Source organism: Spodoptera frugiperda, chromosome 12, assembly GCF_023101765.2.
Source record: "Spodoptera frugiperda isolate SF20-4 chromosome 12, AGI-APGP_CSIRO_Sfru_2.0, whole genome shotgun sequence".
In the NCBI taxonomy this organism is placed as follows: domain Eukaryota; kingdom Metazoa; phylum Arthropoda; class Insecta; order Lepidoptera; family Noctuidae; genus Spodoptera; species Spodoptera frugiperda.
The window spans coordinates 3,803,015-3,820,826 of record NC_064223.1 but is presented as its reverse complement, the minus strand read 5'-3'; the positions used below and the strand labels follow the sequence as shown (position 1 = coordinate 3,820,826).

The 17,812-nt window shown below is 38.5% G+C and overlaps 1 protein-coding gene across 1 annotated transcript in view; it reads left to right on the top strand.

Moving 5' to 3' along the window:
* The first annotated feature begins 219 nt into the window (after positions 1 to 219).
* Positions 220 to 17,812, top strand: part of LOC118263064 (probable E3 ubiquitin-protein ligase HERC2) — a 45,674-nt gene continuing 28,081 nt past the window's right edge. Inside the window, exons 1-36 of the mRNA XM_035574837.2 lie at positions 220 to 663; positions 816 to 990; positions 1,117 to 1,261; positions 1,573 to 1,737; positions 2,415 to 2,669; positions 2,971 to 3,126; positions 3,362 to 3,490; positions 3,651 to 3,771; positions 3,980 to 4,148; positions 5,283 to 5,493; positions 5,809 to 5,954; positions 6,412 to 6,571; positions 6,923 to 7,020; positions 7,103 to 7,258; positions 7,418 to 7,523; positions 7,659 to 7,761; positions 7,958 to 8,180; positions 8,447 to 8,591; positions 8,889 to 8,977; positions 9,064 to 9,137; positions 9,517 to 9,659; positions 10,103 to 10,299; positions 11,438 to 11,654; positions 12,007 to 12,244; positions 12,628 to 12,798; positions 13,115 to 13,318; positions 13,594 to 13,756; positions 13,839 to 13,957; positions 14,095 to 14,267; positions 14,347 to 14,930; positions 15,031 to 15,155; positions 15,272 to 15,639; positions 16,064 to 16,230; positions 16,628 to 16,767; positions 17,068 to 17,251; positions 17,490 to 17,726. Of these exons, the coding sequence (XP_035430730.1) occupies positions 427 to 663; positions 816 to 990; positions 1,117 to 1,261; positions 1,573 to 1,737; positions 2,415 to 2,669; positions 2,971 to 3,126; positions 3,362 to 3,490; positions 3,651 to 3,771; positions 3,980 to 4,148; positions 5,283 to 5,493; positions 5,809 to 5,954; positions 6,412 to 6,571; positions 6,923 to 7,020; positions 7,103 to 7,258; positions 7,418 to 7,523; positions 7,659 to 7,761; positions 7,958 to 8,180; positions 8,447 to 8,591; positions 8,889 to 8,977; positions 9,064 to 9,137; positions 9,517 to 9,659; positions 10,103 to 10,299; positions 11,438 to 11,654; positions 12,007 to 12,244; positions 12,628 to 12,798; positions 13,115 to 13,318; positions 13,594 to 13,756; positions 13,839 to 13,957; positions 14,095 to 14,267; positions 14,347 to 14,930; positions 15,031 to 15,155; positions 15,272 to 15,639; positions 16,064 to 16,230; positions 16,628 to 16,767; positions 17,068 to 17,251; positions 17,490 to 17,726 (6,493 nt within the window). The 5' untranslated portion in view covers positions 220 to 426. The remainder of the gene's footprint in view (positions 664 to 815; positions 991 to 1,116; positions 1,262 to 1,572; positions 1,738 to 2,414; positions 2,670 to 2,970; positions 3,127 to 3,361; positions 3,491 to 3,650; positions 3,772 to 3,979; positions 4,149 to 5,282; positions 5,494 to 5,808; positions 5,955 to 6,411; positions 6,572 to 6,922; positions 7,021 to 7,102; positions 7,259 to 7,417; positions 7,524 to 7,658; positions 7,762 to 7,957; positions 8,181 to 8,446; positions 8,592 to 8,888; positions 8,978 to 9,063; positions 9,138 to 9,516; positions 9,660 to 10,102; positions 10,300 to 11,437; positions 11,655 to 12,006; positions 12,245 to 12,627; positions 12,799 to 13,114; positions 13,319 to 13,593; positions 13,757 to 13,838; positions 13,958 to 14,094; positions 14,268 to 14,346; positions 14,931 to 15,030; positions 15,156 to 15,271; positions 15,640 to 16,063; positions 16,231 to 16,627; positions 16,768 to 17,067; positions 17,252 to 17,489; positions 17,727 to 17,812) is intronic.

Sequence of the window (17,812 nt, the reverse complement as noted above, 5' to 3'; positions counted from 1 at the left end):
CTCATACCTACGTTTCATTTTTCATAACAAATGTCTTAACAAAAGCAGTATCTGTATTTTATACACCTAGTTTGGGATACTAATATAAAATTTTTACATTATATTGTTTTAGAAGTCTCTTGTATTGTTCAAAAATAAAAAAAATAATTCATTCTTCCATTGGTAGTTCAACGTTCAAACGGTTCTATTAAGCAAATTAAATGACACAGCTGATTCTCGAAAAATGGAACGTGTTGGATTTGACAGTTTTCTTCGGGCCGATTGATTTGTCGATTCTTGTTTCGATGTATTATTATAATATTTTTTACTCGATATTCTAGAATGAAAATATATTAACGATCGATTAATTTGTAAAGACTTATTATTAAAGTTTTTACAAAAACTTAAAATGGGTGTGTGAATTTATCAAAGGCACCGGTTGCGAAAATGTCTGTCCCTGAAGATCAGGACGATTTCATATTTCGTCCACAGCAACATTTAGATGCAAAATGGCTAAATCCTGATTTACAAGAAGCGCTTCATGATCCCGATGGCTTGTGCACTCTATTCAATAGTCTTTTGCAAGACAGAGAAATATATTTCGAGGCCGGAAACGGGCTCGTAAATAGTGCTGGTGCCACTTCTAAACTTGGTGACAGTGGAAAATATTACTGTGGTCTGAGGGTACGTATGATGGCTGATACATCCACATGTTAAGTTTTCGATTTGCAAAATTATTTAGTATGTTTATGATTTACCATAATTAAAATTAATACATTAGGACTAATTATAAACTAATTAGAACTCCTGCAATAACATTATTTTTTTCCATTCAGATTCTAACTTGCACCTGTTGTGATGGTCTCTGTGGGCCACACTCTGGGTGTGCCTGCCCACCATGCAGCACTCTATCAGCTGAGGAGGAGCTCAGAATCTCTATACGGTCCAAGCTAGTGGCACCACCTCCATCCCACCAGATAGTTGATGACCTAAAATGGAAACAAGACCCTGGTATGTTTTTATTTATAAACATGTGTTGTAGAGTTAACATCATCACTAGTTCCTTTGTTCTACTTAGTATTATTATACCTACCTAAATTGTTTTGTTGACCTCTTTTTTTTAACTTGTATATCCAGGTCCAGAATGCCTGCAAAGTTTAATGGAGGCTTTGGTCTGGGAACAGCGAGTGAGAGCAATCAACACGGCTGTTAGTTGTCCATTCATATCTCAGATCCGTCGACTCATTGTGTTGTGCAATAGACATCTTGTAGCTGTTATTAGGTATTGTTATTTTATTTGTATGTTGTTGAATACTGTAGTCTTTTTCTAGTACATCACCAAATCTTATTCGAATATTGACCTACTAAGATAAGACTTATCACAATGTCATAAGGTTTAATTTAAGACAAAATATCGAAGCTGTGTCCTAATTTAATTTGCTAATAACTTGTTCAATTTGCTAATATATGGCTTTGATATCTTATAAAAAAAAATATAGTAACTTTCATTATCATAAAATAAACAAGACATTATTATGTACCAACAAAATAAATATTATTGTAAATTAAATTCGAAACAAAACCCTTTTCCAGAGATCAAAGTCAGAACAAAGAGGTAAAAAGAGTGAGGATAGAAAGAAAGCCACCTCATACAGTCAGTAACAGGGCACTGAGCAGTGTAGTGGGCACTCTGAACAAACCTGGAGAGGGAACTGACACCCAGGAAGATACTGAGGAGCAGACTGATGACTCAGAGAGGTTTGTAGCACATCTATTATTTTATAATGTTGTAGACAGAATTATAAGTTTATCTCTGGACTTTCTGTACAAGCTATATCCAACTGAAGGTCACTACATCGCGACAAGACCACTCATTGTACACTGTGCTTATTTATGTTGTCCTTTGTGATTTTGTGATGTACAATAAAGTATAAATAAATAAATAAAATCAGCACATTTCTAGATTAACCCGTGTGCTCTGGGTTGGCAGTTGTAAGTCATGCAACAATACAAGTAATTAGTAAAAACAAAGAAATATGTTCTTCATTTCTTTTTTCATATGGAATTTTGTTTAACTACTCTTATTTCATAATAATCACCTTGAGTGAACTTATTGGTAATTAAACAGATAGGTGCATGTTAAACACTGAGCAGGATGTTTCACAAACATGTACTGTTGCTTTATGCTTGTGAATAAATTATTAATGTATGTAGTAAACATACATACAATTTGTTTTCCATTTATTTTTGTCAATAGAGAATATATTAAAACTGGTGGATACTTGTCTGATATTAATAGCATCTGCATTGAGGTAAATCTACAGGAAATATTTAATAGTTATGTGGAAACCATGGCATTGAATTCTTTTGTCATCTGTTTTTTTTTTGTTCGAAGCTTATAATTATTGATATTCTATTTAACTATAATATTCTAGTGCTATTGGCCTCGCTCGAGTCGGTGCTCGTGCAGCCCTTCGCTTGGCCCTCTCCCTCGTGCGTCGCGCATGGCGTTGCGGTGAAGATGCAGACGTTTGCTCCGCGTTACTCCGAGACGCTCTCGACGCAGTACGAGCGCTGCCCGATGCGGGACTGTTCGCTGGTACGGGGTCCACAACTGCCCCAAGGTCACAGAAGATATGGGCTGAAGTTGTTGATAGTGCTGCCAAATTCTTGCATCAAGTTGTTGTTGGGTATGTGATCGCTATTATTATTAAATGATTGCATGCTTGACTTACTCATTTACTTTTACGGCCCTTATGAAATACAATAGAAACAAATTATTTCATTCAGTGTAACAAATGCACATAATCTGCGACCTTTGCGTGTGTCGAACTCCTATTGTGTATTAAAACAAACTGCTTAACAATAGCAAATAAAATTGTTTCAGTATCATTTTTTCTAGTTTATATTAATTTTTTTCTATTTATAGCGACTTTAGTAGAAACAAATAATTAAATCAATAAAAGGTGTAATATGTTTTTCTACCAACAGAGAAGTCGGGTGTAATGTACCACAAGGTGACTGGCGAACCTCCCTATGTGTGTGGGTGGAGTTATGTGCGCGGAGAGCTGAACTACCCGCTTTGTTGAAGGCCGCTGATGTTCTAGTCACATTACCTCCTAAGCAGAAACGACACCCTGATAATAGGTAAATCTTTTGTAGTTAGATTTCAGCCATGATCGTCCCACTGCAGGGCAAAGGCCTCCCTACCTTACTTCCACTTCTCTCTGTTTAGTTTAAAGCTTTTTGCGGCCAATCCTTTTCACAGCGTTTGAATTTGTCCCGTTGTGTAGTTACTTTATTAATTTAGTTATAGAAATAAAATTAGTAATAAACATTACAAAGACCATTTTAAATTAAACTTTATAATAATTTTTTCCAGGATTGTTTTAGAAGAATGCACAGCGCCGTTAGGACCGTTTCTAAGACGAATGGCAAAAGTAACAGCGCCAACTCCCATTATCAACAATGAACCATCTACTGAACCTAATATTACGGAAATGTACCTCAAGTGAGTCATATATACTTACATACAAGCTATAATCACATTTACGGTATACTAAATAAAGTTCCAAATCCATCATAACTATTGTTTCAGAGAATATTCGTGATACCTACAATCGCCTTTATTGCGAATGAAATAAAGTTGCTAATTGCATGTCTTATTTTAGGGAACTAAATATTCCAAGTGGTGATGGGTTGATGGGAGTAAGAAAAGCTGGTATTGCTTTGTTATGTCACCTGGACAGACTGGGAGCTCCACTTCTTCCACCATTAAGAGGATTTGTTACTGTAAGTAGGACAAAGGATTCATGAATATATTTATTAAATACTAATGCCACCATTTTATAAAAGTATTTAAGTACATAATAATAATCTCATAAGAAGACCAAATTTAAAACCCCTTATTTATGTATCTTGGTAATGTCTAAATTCGTCTATATTTTTTTTAAACTCTAAGTCGAAATATGTTTTGTACCAATTTATTTTCTCATTCCAGTGCATAGAGTCGGCTCAAGAAGTAGTATCAGTTGGTTCAGGACCTATACACCTGGGTCCTCTGAGGATCCAACAGATAGCGTGCGCTGAGAAACTAGCCTTGCTGCTCACTCAAGATGGTGCTGTGTATACACTGCCTTACGACACTATGACACCACAATTAGTGCCAGGTTAGTGGAAAGTCGCGTATTTATATTATGTTTCTCTGTTTTACTGTTACCTGTTGTCGCTAGTGAGGCATAAAGCCACCGAACTATTAAAAGTTTAGTTGTCAAATAACTCAGGTTTCTGAAATACTCCTAAAAATAATCAGCACTTCTGTATGTGTATTACTTAATATACTTATCGATATCGTAATTTAATTCTTTTTTCAATTATTCCTCCGAATACCTGGTCTCTGTCAAATGTGTAGTCGTTTAGTCGGGTCTTACGATATACCGGTCACTATACCTAATGCGCTCTAACAAGGTGCGGCTGACAGATGCCAGTATGACGTTGACGTCTCTCTTTAGGGATGGACATTAGAAAAATCTTTTTTTATCGCTATCGATACTCGCAGCATACATTTAATTCTATTGAATTTTTTTATTAAATGTGTGTGTTATTTAGTTGTGCAGTCTAACTACGTGTATATACTTGTCAAAATAAATATTTTATGACCGAGCCCTGAGGTGTTTCTGAGTTACAGTTTTACAGAACCGTGAAGAAAACAAGGATATATTAGTTTGTATATGTTGGAATAGTACCACCACGCATTATCAATGGCGCCGGAAATGTCTAGAAAAATGCCTACTACATATTTCTGCTCAGATAATGTCACTGTGGTTTGGGCAGAGAGAGCCGCGTCTACAGTGGATTTACCCACATAATTAAAGGTTTTTTAAGAATGATAATTGAACGACGCACGATTTTCGTTTTTTATTCTAAAAAAACATCGACTACCTATCCATCGTAGCCGTACATCCCATCACTAAACACGACTATGGATTTACGTTATACGCATAACACTTTACTTTATTTTTCATTTCATTAGATTTTAATTGAATACTAGAACATTCCGGTTGGTTTTAATTTAATTAACTACGCATCCGAATGATTTAACATAATACGAATGTGATACAGCTAAAATATTAAGGCATAATTTTTAAATCGCAGCAACTTTCAAGAGTGATACGAAACGTTACTGAATCTGTCAGCCGCACCTTGTTAGAGCGCATTAGGTATAGTCCCATGCTTTATTTAATTTTCAACAGAAAGAAAAACATACTAGTATTGATTATAATAACTCTTATATTCCTTAACAGGACTGGAAAGCAAGACAATAACGCAAGTCGCTTGTCACCCGACCGGCCGCCATTACTTGTGTCGTTCGTCGTGCGGCGGCGCGTGGTCGTGGGGGGCGGGGGACGACGGCCGGCTGGGCCACGGGGACACCGCGCCCAGGGACGCGCCCGCGCATCTACACCATCTAGCTCAACATGAGATCGTTAAGGTCGCTGCTGGGGATGCTTGCAGGTGACTGCGATGATACTGAAATATTATCATTGAATAATTAAGTTTATCTTATAACTTAAAACATTAAAATATTTATTTTTTATAATTTTTCGCAAAAGTTGGGAAGATTCCAATGTATAAAGGGATAACCTATTGCTATACACTGAGTAAAATTCTGGTTTTACTACGGAGAACTTAAAAAATCGAAAGACATACCATACATGACCGAAATGGGAAGAGCTCATTTAATTTGTTTGTTACACTTGTGACCAACAAGTCAGCGGCTTATCAAACATTTAAAATTATACCATAGTTATCTATAATATTCGTTGACAGTGCTGCACTAACGTCACGAGGCGTGCTATTCACGTGGGGTCGAGGCGCGCAAGGCCGCCTCGGTCACGCTACCATCGAGAACTGTCTCACTCCGCAACCTGTCACCTTCAACTTGCATCTAGGACGGGTTATTGATGTCACGTTAGGTAAGCAATAGTTCAAAATATTTTCTATTAATTTCTTAACCGCAAAAAGGCAGACGTATTTAACACTTATTAAATCTATACTAATACTTAATATTATAAAGCTGAAGAGTTTGTTTGTTTGATTGTTTGTTTGTTTGTTTGAACGCGCTAATCTCCAGAACTACTGGTCCGATTTGAATAATTATTTTTGTGTTGGATAGTCCTTTTATCGAGGAAGGCTATAGGCTATAAAACATCGCGCTATGACCAATAGGAGTCGAGCAGAGCGGGTGAAACCGCGCGGAAGTAACTAGTGTTATATAAAGTCTAATATTACTTTGAAAACTGCAAAATAGAATGAAAATGTCTCATATAAATAATTTATTGGCTTATCACTTTTGGCGCTAACTTTGCGCAATAAAAAAACGACCTACTATCACACGATATAAAGTTATATTTAAATTGTTCCTCCATCAAGGTTGGGGTGATGGTCAAGCGGTGTGCAGTACAATAGATGGTACGTTGCAAGTGTTCGGTGACGCGGAAGGCGGAGCCCCTCGCCCTCTGATATCAAGGTCCGCACATATCTACTCGCGCGTCTACGCTGGAGAACATTGGAATGCTGTGCTTACTAATGAGTAAGTTCCGTCTTAAAGTTAACTTAGCACATTTTACATGTTAAAATATGTTTTCAAAGTAAGTTGTACTATCATGTAAGCACCATTAGAGGGTCTTTGTCTGCGTCGGTACGCTAGCACGACCAGTTTTTTTTTATCAGGTCTCAGTTTTCTTTTATATAAAAACTTTTACGTCAAATAGCAGACTTATTTCTAGAATAGCTAGAAAAATTTGAAAATGAAATAGATCATCAAATGTATGAATGAAGAAAGTGTGATTATGTATTTTATATGTCATTGTATTGGAAAGTCGATGACTGAGGAAACTGCTCAATTGCAATATTATGTAATATTTAATTAATATATTTGCAGAGGTCGAGTATTCACTTGGGGTAAAGGAGATGACTTTCGTTTGGGACACGGCAATCTTGAGAGTCTGAAGATACCAAGACTAGTGGATGCGTTAGAAGGTATTTTAGTATGTCACTATCTTAACGCTTCACAATTAAGTAATTTACGAAGGAATACATTTATTGTTTTAATTTATTTTAGGTATAAAAGTGGTAGATCTATCCTTGGGATCGACCCACGGCTTAGCTCTGACAGCAGAGGGCGCGTTGTACGCTTGGGGCACAAACGAACGTGCGCAAATAACGAGACCTGTACCGCAACTGTTGCACGTACTCAATCCATCTCTTAAGGCTAATGGTAAGTCAGTCTGTTGACAGGTTTTATTCTTACTTTTTGAATTGTGAAGTCTTATTGGTTATTAATAGTCAAAGAATATTTTTACCTAAATTAGTGTCTGTGGTATGTTGTCCATGTCTGACATGAAATATGACTTACTGATTTGAGTTTACTTTCCAGGCGTTTGCAGTGGACTGTCACAGATAATAGTTTGGAGCGAAGAAAGTCCAAGAGATCTACCGTCTTCTTTGCCATTCGTTATAGATTTATCTGATAGCACATTCAAGTGAGTAGCAAAAATATTAAATTGTTGTTTACAGATATTTTTGCTACAATTTTGGCTTCACCTTAAGTATTTTTTTGGGATTGTTAAAAGTAAAGATAAATTATTGAAAAATATTCTTATCATTCTCTTTTGCAGACTTTTAGAAAGACTATTGAGGATAGTCGTAGAACAAAGCAACTCAGCAACGAAGGAGGTTGAATGCATGGCTATATCGTGTCTCAATCTTTTGCGGTTACAAGTAAGTTCGAACTAGCCAGCCTCACCATGTTCTAATTTCAAATTCTAAAAATCTTGTATATTTTTTAATTATGTATTTGACTGCCAATAGAAAACTATTGAAGGCAAATCCTCCGCTAACGTCGGTCACCGGTGACCACCCGGCGGCGTTCAGTGTGTTAACCTTTATTATCAGTTTCTTATTTTTCAAAACCCAGGTACAAGCATGGCAATGTACTCGTGGCTCAGAACCGGAGGACATAGAGGGCGAAGCTCGTTCGTGGTGCAATGGCGTACATACTGCGCTAGTTGCTCTAGTAGAAGGTCGCGCGGGCGCCGGCGCAGCTGCTGCAGCGAGACGAGCGCTGGCGGCCGCCTGGCCACTACTACTGCCTACCCCACAAGTTAGGGCACATCATCTTATCACGCTGTTGCCTCAAGGTGAGAATACTGATAGTTGGTTGTAACATGTATTTTTGATAACATCTATAAGTGGTTGATCGTATCGTATCGGATAAGATTGTTATCAATATGATAGTTGAACATCTCATATCATGACAATGGATTTATTTGTCTTCATAATGTAGGTAAAATGTTTGAACCAGATGTTGATAATCGATACGAACTTTTGAAAAATCGATTATTGTAGCATCTACCGTAATCTATGTAATCTAAGCCATGTAAAAAGCCTTTGTTCTTCTATATAGGTTCAGGACCAGCCAGCGCAGGCGCACGTTTCATGACAGAGCTACTCGTATGGTCGTTGCTCGGCGGCGGTGGGTTGCGGGACGCGCTACGCAACGCGTTACAGGACCAGTCGCCGGACGCGTACAATCACTTACAACTTGATGCGTATGTGACTTAAATTTATTTTATGGTATAAAATAATAAAGAATAATATTTGACTTGTATTTTCGCTACAGGTATTAGGCAGATGAACTTAGACTCCACTTTGTTTTAATTGATTTGCTTTGTTAACTATAAGCCCAATCATAATTAATGAGTCTATTCGACTGTATCTATTTCTACGAACGGCGGTAACCATTATACGGTCTATATTATAATTCTCTAAAATGGAACTTGCTAACGGACCAGAGAAATCGCTTAGTAATTACAAGACAAAATATATTGAAAAACGGTCTGTTTTAGGGATTATGATCAAGTTGATATAGTGACGGGACAGCGAGGCCCGCCCCCCAAGCCGACTGGATCCGACAGTGATACAACAATAACAGCAGGTAATTATGACACTTATAGTAACTGTCATAAGGATGTTTTTTCAAGTGTACATCAAAATGACGTTTATACACGTTCTTTTTCTTAGGTTGTGCTGAAGAATACCAGATGAATAATGCAGCGGCAACTGATAAAGGAGCATCTGTGCCTTTGATGCATTTGGTAAGTCTGACTGTGTATATGTTTGATGATATACGAACAATCAACGAAATAGGCCCAGTCGTTAACCAAAAAGTGCATTATTCACTTTGAGCTAATTTGGACACTATTTTACAAATACGGCAATAAGCCGCGTCACATGTTCGTAACATTCCTAGCCTAACCTACAACATTACAGCTCTTCTGTGGTCAAGGAATATGGAGCGATTCACATACAATTTAATACTTGGTTAATTTAATTATTTATTTTGTTTGAAGATATAATTTTTTAAATGTTCTGTTTACGTTGACATATGTAGTGTATTATGCTTCTGTGGATTTGTACTACTTGTAGTTTCATTTAAGTCACATGAGTGATTTCTTACTGTATATTTGTTACTAGGTGAAGCACTTGATCCGCAACACATCCTGTCAGACACAGATGCATATAAACGCAATAATGCACGGTGATACGAGCAAGGCGGACGATCCTAAAGGACACGACACCGTTAGTCCTAGCTGCGATCTGCTTATACGGTTTCAAAGGTAAGATTTTGCTCTGTAAAACTCATATACATAATTTCACATATTTCTAAAAACTAATTAAATTAATATAGAAATAGAATGTTTTAATTCTAAAGGCTCGAGCGGAACGTATACGTGCTCGTACATGGTACGCATCCGGTCTGCTCTGACCTTAATCTATAAAGAAAATTGCTGTAAAAAGAGGTTTTGTATGAAAATTTGTGTAGTAAAAATATTGTTTGTCAAACGTAACATTACATTCATCAGTACCCTTAGTACGAGTTTGCTTTACGTTGAACAAAAACAAGATCGCGTTCGCCGCTTTGATTGATCGTCGCGAATGAACCAACCTATCAGAGCGACGAACGCACTTTCGTTCTGTTTTCGTTCAACGTAAAGCAACCTCGTACTAAGATTACAGAGAGTTTCAAAATGTAAAACTTTATTACTTTTTTTTTCCTTAGGTTACTATTCTGCGAAGCCATGTGGTCGCGTGGAGGGCGTAGCACGCGCGGCAGTGTACGTGCTCTCATCACTCAGTACATAGAGCTGTTGGCAGAACATGTACAGTCCACGCTCCGATACTTCGTGCGAGCGGTACATAAGGCAGATAATACGCAGCTCGGGTCGCTCTGCGAACTTATTACTGCTGATATTGTTGGTAAGTGTGGTTTGAGAATGTATGAGGAAATTGCTTCTAAGTAAATAATAATAGTAACCTGATTTTAGTCACCTGGTTCCTAAAAGGCTGATCAACAAAAAAATCATCAAACCAGCTGTTATAACTCTTCTTGGGAGTAGTCTGTGGTTCTAAAAGTACCTATGTTTATAAAGGGTGTCCCAACAAGAACGCAAGATTTAAATTTTAAATAAAACGCAGATATTTTTAAAAATATCGTAAAATCTATATTATATCGTAAAGTAGAGAGTATGAGGTTATCTATGGAACAATTCATCGGGCAGATGGCCGCCGCGGCTTTGCTGGCACATACGCGATCTTTCAATGAAATTTTCATTGACCGTTTTGCATAAATGCTGCGGTATTTCATTAATACAGCGTCCAATTTCCTATTTAAGCATTGAGTCGCCGTCGGCTTATTCGCATAAACCATCAACTTTAAGAAACCCCAAAGAAAAAAGTCTAATGGTGATAAATCACATGATCTAGACGGCCAATACTGGTCTCCAAAACGTGAAATAACACGACCGGGAAGTGACTGATGCAGCAATTCAATGGTTTCTCCGGCTGTACGACATGTGGCTCCATCTTGTTGAAACCACATGCCCTCCAAATTAATTTTTTCAATTCGAGTCACGAAAAGACTGGTTATCATTTTACGATACCGAACACCATGATTGACTGCTTGCGCTTGACCTGCCTCATTTTCAATGGTGTAGCGCTCCATTTTTACTAACCTTGTACCTTATACTACCAAACAATAACAAGTGTTCAAATGTCAAACAATGACACTTCGAATGCCGCCAAATTTAAATCTTGCGTTCTTGTTGGGACACCCGATACTTGTCTTGATTTGTTTTATGGGAGGGCGACGTTTGGCATTTAAACTTACTAGACTTGTAGTGATGATAATATTATGTTTGTTCTATTTATATATTTATACTTTATTTACACCTTACAAAAATACAGGAGAATACAAAATTACAGTGTGTACACTAACATTGGCAACTTTGATAAACACTTACGTCCTTTCGTTTGATTACTGTACAATCACTTAAAGGAACCTTTCACATAAAACAAAGTTTGATGAAACAGCTCTAAATCCAACATTATACGTCAGGTCGCGTGGTCAGTGAGCTGGGAGCGTGGATATGCGCATGTACAGCCCGTGCGCCGTGTGCCCTGGCGGACTCGGCGAGCTCTCTGGTGAAGATAGCACGCGCTTGCGATGACGCTGCCAAGGCCCTGCCGTCTGCTGCTAAACTGGATGCTGACCTTCTTGGTTGGCCAGGCTTGGTGTCTAAGAAACAGCAGATGAAAAACAAGATTATTCGCAAGTGAGTTGCCTTTGTTTTTAAAGTTCTTAGTGAAGTATGAGTTAGAGCCAGCCAATCAAAGCCCGAACGCGCTCTCGTTACTAACGTAAAGCAAACTCGTACTTAAGGGTACTAGGTGATGACAGATTTTTGTGATAACAATAATGTGATTTAAAACATTGTGTATTCACTGTATTTACTGCCTCATTGTTGGAGTGGCCGCAAGTGCGACTGCTGCAAAAAAGTTCTGATATATAAACAGCTATAAAGTATCTGTTACGAAATTATCATTAACAGTATTGAGTCTGAATATATGGTGTGTTTGACAACAAACACTTCATTATTAGCGACTATGATATTCACTTCATTCCAGATGCGACCTCCAGAACCACACTCGAGAAGGAGGCTCATGGGTGGTGATAGCAGGTCACGTGTTCGACGTGGAGAACTTCGAGTGTGACAACGCTAGTACAGTGGAGATGGTCCGCAAGCTGCGCGGGTCGGACGCCACGGCCGCCATGAGCGTCGACCCGCACGCCGCGTACATATCGCGCGTCACGGACAAATATGTCGGGATGTACTCTGATCAGATTTACGCGCATAAGTGTCAGGTGAGTTAATATTTGTATTTTTTTTGTGTGGGATTTAGCCTATGGTGGTAATATGCGCTCATGGACACCCGCAACACAAGAGGTCTTCCAAGCGTTAGTGAAGAACGTTATAGATAGTAAAGTTTTAGTAGAATGACTGATATTACGTTACTTCTGACTGAAGGCTGGAAAATTGTTCAATGTTGTTAATTGGCCATATTATGAAGACAATACTAGCAACAAGAAGGTGTACTATAGGTAATATTTGTAAATCTATGCCTTGTTCATTAATAGACACCACAACAATGTGTTCTGCAAAGAAAAAGTCACACCATTTCTAATCAAAGAAAACCCCATAATAAAGTAACAAGTTATTACTAAACATCATGAAATGAATTGTACAGGAAAGTACAGCAAGTCTGAAGTGCCACCACATTCTGTCGACGTGTGCGTTCAACGTGGCGGTGGGACTGACGCAGTGCGGGTCCCGCCTGGCGCGCTCGCTGCCCGTACAACAAGCCGAGCAAGATGCAGCACCGTATGCCGCCGCCGTGTTCCTGAGAGGGGGGCTGCAGGTTTGTACTCATGTATCTGTAGTATACAAGTGCTTAATAAAAGTATTTCTTAAGTTTAATTACCTAGCAAGAAGCCTCTCCTTAATCCTTCTCTGTAATAGTTGTATTTAATCTGCACAGTTGGCGTGGTAACTGGGCATTCGATTCGATTCGACACACGGAGCAACTTTGTGTGATCCACTAATTGTTTCGGGTTTGGGTGTCATGTGTATATGAACTTGTATGTTTGTAGCCCCAACCACGACACTGGAGAAAATCCTAGTGTGGGGTAACGTTTGCGTATTCAATAAAAAAAAAAACTATTTATTAATTTCAGGTACCTCAACTAACAAATCCGTTCGACGAGGAGAAGGCAGAAGCCCGCAGTGGTTCGTCCACGGGCGGTAACAGTCCGGCCGGTGACGCTCCGATACCGACGCGGACGTCGCGGCCCCCTCGCCCCCCACCACGGGTCAACGTCGCCCAATCACCTGCTAGAGCGGAAGCATTATTGTTCGCGTTAGCTGAACCTAAATTGCATGTAAGTATCAATCTGATTCAGAAAACAACTACTATATGTGAAGCGATAGTAACAGCTTCATTACTGTTGTAGGAAACTTCAAGCCACAAAAAGCAAATTTTTGTGGTTTTAATTCATAATTATTATGCAAAGCATTCACAATAAATTCTAGGCCTAACTAATTTGGTCTCTCTTTCAAACACAGTTGTAAATATCATGTCTATTTAACCAACTCGGAAGATGATACTCAATTCAACTGTGTATTTAGTTATTTCAACAACCTTTAATTTCTGTAGGATCCTCTCGCTCTACACTTATGGTGGGCATGTGAGAGACGCGAAGGTTGTGCTCCTCACTTTCCACCTGAACATCCGTTGGAAGAGCTGCGTCGCGCGCTGCTAGCCGCTTTATTGTACCATGCGGGACTGAAGGAACATGCGTTGGCTACTGCTATGGCAGGTGAGATTCATTTCTTTATATATTTTTACACTTTCATACAGACTTATTTCCACACATAAAAAATAATTAACGTATGTTTTAGAAATGGAGAAGGGTGAAGTGAAACTATCGCCTGCTATGTCTGAAATAGTTAAAGCTGTACAGCAAAGCAAATGGACTCTCATGAGGACCAGGCAACAGCTGTCTAGAGGCTATAAAGAGGTATGTCTTGATGATTATCATTACATTTATTCTTAAAATTTATCACTTTTTAGTTGTTTGATAGCAAAGTATGTAATTTGATCTGATTCTCAGGTTTCGTAAGGTACGGGTTATTTATCTTTTCACTATGTTTGTAGGTTTGTGCAGCGCCTCTAGAAAGGGCTCGGTTCCTTCTCCACGAAGTCCGAGCTGCAATGTCCCCAGCAGTATCAGCGTTGTATTCCCGACCGCCATCACATAGGCCCCCCACAGCCAAGAAAATATTTCAAAAAGTAATGCGAGCTTCTAAGACACCAGGATTTAATAAATGGTAACATAATTAAAGCATTTTTTATAACTATATTATATTACATATTACACAGTGAAGTACATAAATAATGTTCTTTCAGTTTCGAAACAACAAAAGACCTCAGAAACAGGCAGAACAGTCTCTCTAAGAGCATGTTCAAGGCCACCAGTAGCCTTCTACATGGCGATGCACTCCTCATAAAGTCATCTGTCGCTCAAGCTTCGAAAACTCCTGAAGACGCTCCCTGCATCATTGTTGAACCCTCTAAAGGACACAACGAACCACCTCCCGCTCCTACAAAAGACACCTTATTAAGACCTAAAGTGACCTTGAAAGTAAAAGATAAGCCCTTAGAAAAGGATTTAAAAAACGCGTCAAACAATGATGATATGAAGAACGATGGTCGAGGCGATCGAGACAAGGACAGAGGCGACAAAGACGACGGTCCCGATAAAGAACACGACGATAAAACCCCCACGAACGAAATATCGATTAGCTCGATAAACGATATGACCGATAACTCGATTTTTAAAGAATCGATGGAAAGCGAGAAGCAAGTTATGATACTAGCTGATGATCTGAAGACTGATTTGATTATGGCGGACGAAGAAAAAGATGATGATAATTCTGAAAGGAACAAGTTTGTTAATGCGTGGGTTTCGAGACTCGCATGTGAAGAGAAAGGTAAGACTTTTTACTCAGCAGTGTCTGATGGCCTAATCAAGTAAAGAAAATGACAAATTAATTGTTGATTTAAATGTGTGTCTCTCTCTCTCTGTCCTAGATCTCTATTGGCTGCTAGAGGAAGTCACTCAAGAGCAGCAAGCTTTGACAGTCGCCATTATTGACTTCGTCATGACTGAAAACCCCTGTGATATAGACATACTTAGGAGAGCTTTGTATTGTCAGGTATGAATATTGGAAAATAAGCCTTAACTCAATTCCAATAAAGTTCATTTTCACTTTTATAGGTCTACACGAGCAAATGTTAACTCTATTGACTTTGCTATACGGTTCAATTTCAGGTACAAAGAGCGGAAATGAGAAAGAAAGGTTACAGTATGATCAATAGTATGCTGAACTCATCACAAACGATGTCTGACAGTATTAAGTACGCGGCCCTGGCTGGTATTTTAGGCGCCAATATAGCAGAGTCCGTACCATTCGTAGCTTTAAAGCCTAGCATACCATTGACACACCCTCTATTAGGAATCGAATCTGTGATACCTTACTCAAAGTACATGGTGTTGTTAGAACGGTCTAAATTAATGGATTTTATACTGATTGAGTTGAAAGCGAGAGTGTTGGAAGGCGAACAGACGCAGGCGCTGCCGTTGAAAATGAGCGCGAATTATGGTGCGCACGCGTTGTTGAATCGACCGTCTAGAGCTAGGTAAGATTATTGTCTATAATAAGTTTTGCATTGATCTTGGCATATTTGACTTTAAAGCAGGTATTATTTAACCATGAAGCAAATACAAAGAGGATATGTCATAACTGGTTTTCCCTTTACCATAATTCGTGAGACTTTACAAGCAGCGCGGGACCCTACAAACGACGGCCACGACTCTCTATTATACATCAAGCGGTCTTATACTACAAAAACGTTGCCAATTGTCCACATTTTAATGTGCCACTTTCTGAGCGCTTATAACCGATCTACTCCTTTTTGTGTTATAATATCATTGGGCAGGGCCCATTTGTTTTGTCACAGTGCACAATCACACTATCGCATCTCATCTTTGTACTTGCTTCATGGATTTAACGCCATCGCCATTTACACTAATTAAATATTTTTAATCTCGTTTATATTTTAGGTTCCTAATAACTCTACTATCGCTGCTAATAGAAGGGTGTCAGGGTCCGGAACTAGAACAGTTAATTAATGGCGGGGCTCTGAGCTCGTGTCTAACGTTGTTGAAACAAATCGGAGGGGACACGTCTCAGCTGACCTCTCTCATTTGTAATGGACTGAAGGCGAAATGTGAGTATTTTTTTAAAACTATCTCACATGATTTATACATCGATTCTATAGTATAGGTAAAACCTCTACTGAAGTGTTGTCATGATGTTTTTTTTACATAGCCAAAAATATAGTATTTCTAATCCAATTTCTTTAGTTTAAACAATTTTCGATTTGTCGAGTTACTTTCAATGGATTTTATGATCTTTGTACTCTGATCTTCCTGTAGAATTTATCATTACAATGGATTTTCGACTTTACTATGAAATCATAAAATTGGTAATTTTAAAAACAAAATTCGGAGTAGTCGACCCTGGTATTCTGAACTTATCTTTAATATCATTTTTAATCGATACCTACCAAATACATTTCAATTAGATGAAAATAGTTCCAAACTGAGTATTTTTTAAATTTTCAGCTGATTGCCTGGTAATATTCGAGGACGAGAGACTCGGCGCCCGCGCACGTGGAGCGTCACTGTCTGGTCCTGAACTAGCTTCTTTGATGAAGATTGGCACCCGAGTCGTTCGTGGCAAGGATTGGAAGTGGGGTGATCAGGTAACTAAAACAAGGAATTTCATATTTTGCACGTAACAGTTCTTTTACACTTTGATTCGTATTTTTGATTGCCACAGACTTTAACTTTCTGATTAGTCTTTTCACAGACAGATGGTGTAATATGTAACAGATTTTCGTGTGTCGACTATTCTCAGTAAGCGCAGCGATTCAATAGCTATTAAAAAAATACCATAATAATTTTTCGAATTCTAGTATTAATTGTGGATTAGTACTTATACTTAAAAAGATATATTCAAATGATATATTTTTTTATACATAATCTAAACTATTGTCTTATAGGATGGTGTGCCCGGAGGAGAAGGTAGAGTTATAGGAGAGTTAGGTGAAGACGGCTGGGTACGAGTGGCATGGGACGCTGGTGGTACAAACTCCTATCGAATGGGCAAAGAGGGGAAATATGACCTCAAGCTAGCTCGTTCACCGTCACCCCCTCCGTCAGTAGATGAAACTGTACATGGGCATGGTAAGATATTGAATTAATTTTAATTTTATGTTAGTACATTTAAGAAAGTAATTTCTCAAAGCTATTACATTTTTATTTTGAACGGCAACCAAAACAAATCGATCAAGTTTTTCATAGATTTTAGGTTTATTTTCAATATTATGCTTACACAATTTGCGCAACATTTTGCGCAAGTATTAAATGTTAGCGCAATAGTTGCGCATCTAGTTTTGTTCACTTAATTTTGTTTATTCAACAGCAGTAACAGATAACAACGTAGAATGGTGGCCAGTAAGCGAGGTCCGTGCAGCCTGCACTGGAGCTATCAGAGCTCTGTGCGCCGGTGCGGGCGGCGCTCTCGCCTGTGTTGGTACAGTCGCTAGAAGAAATGTCGCCGCGTTACAAAGGAGATTGATGACATTGGCTCATGCACACTCGACGCCTCCTCCGACGGCGTTTACTACGCATTATCATACTGCGTTAGCGTTGTTGCGAGGTGAGACCAGACTTTATAATTATTTTTATGGCCAAATTTTTTCTATGGTCGTTTGATATTTCTACTAGTCAGGCTTTTGTTTAGCA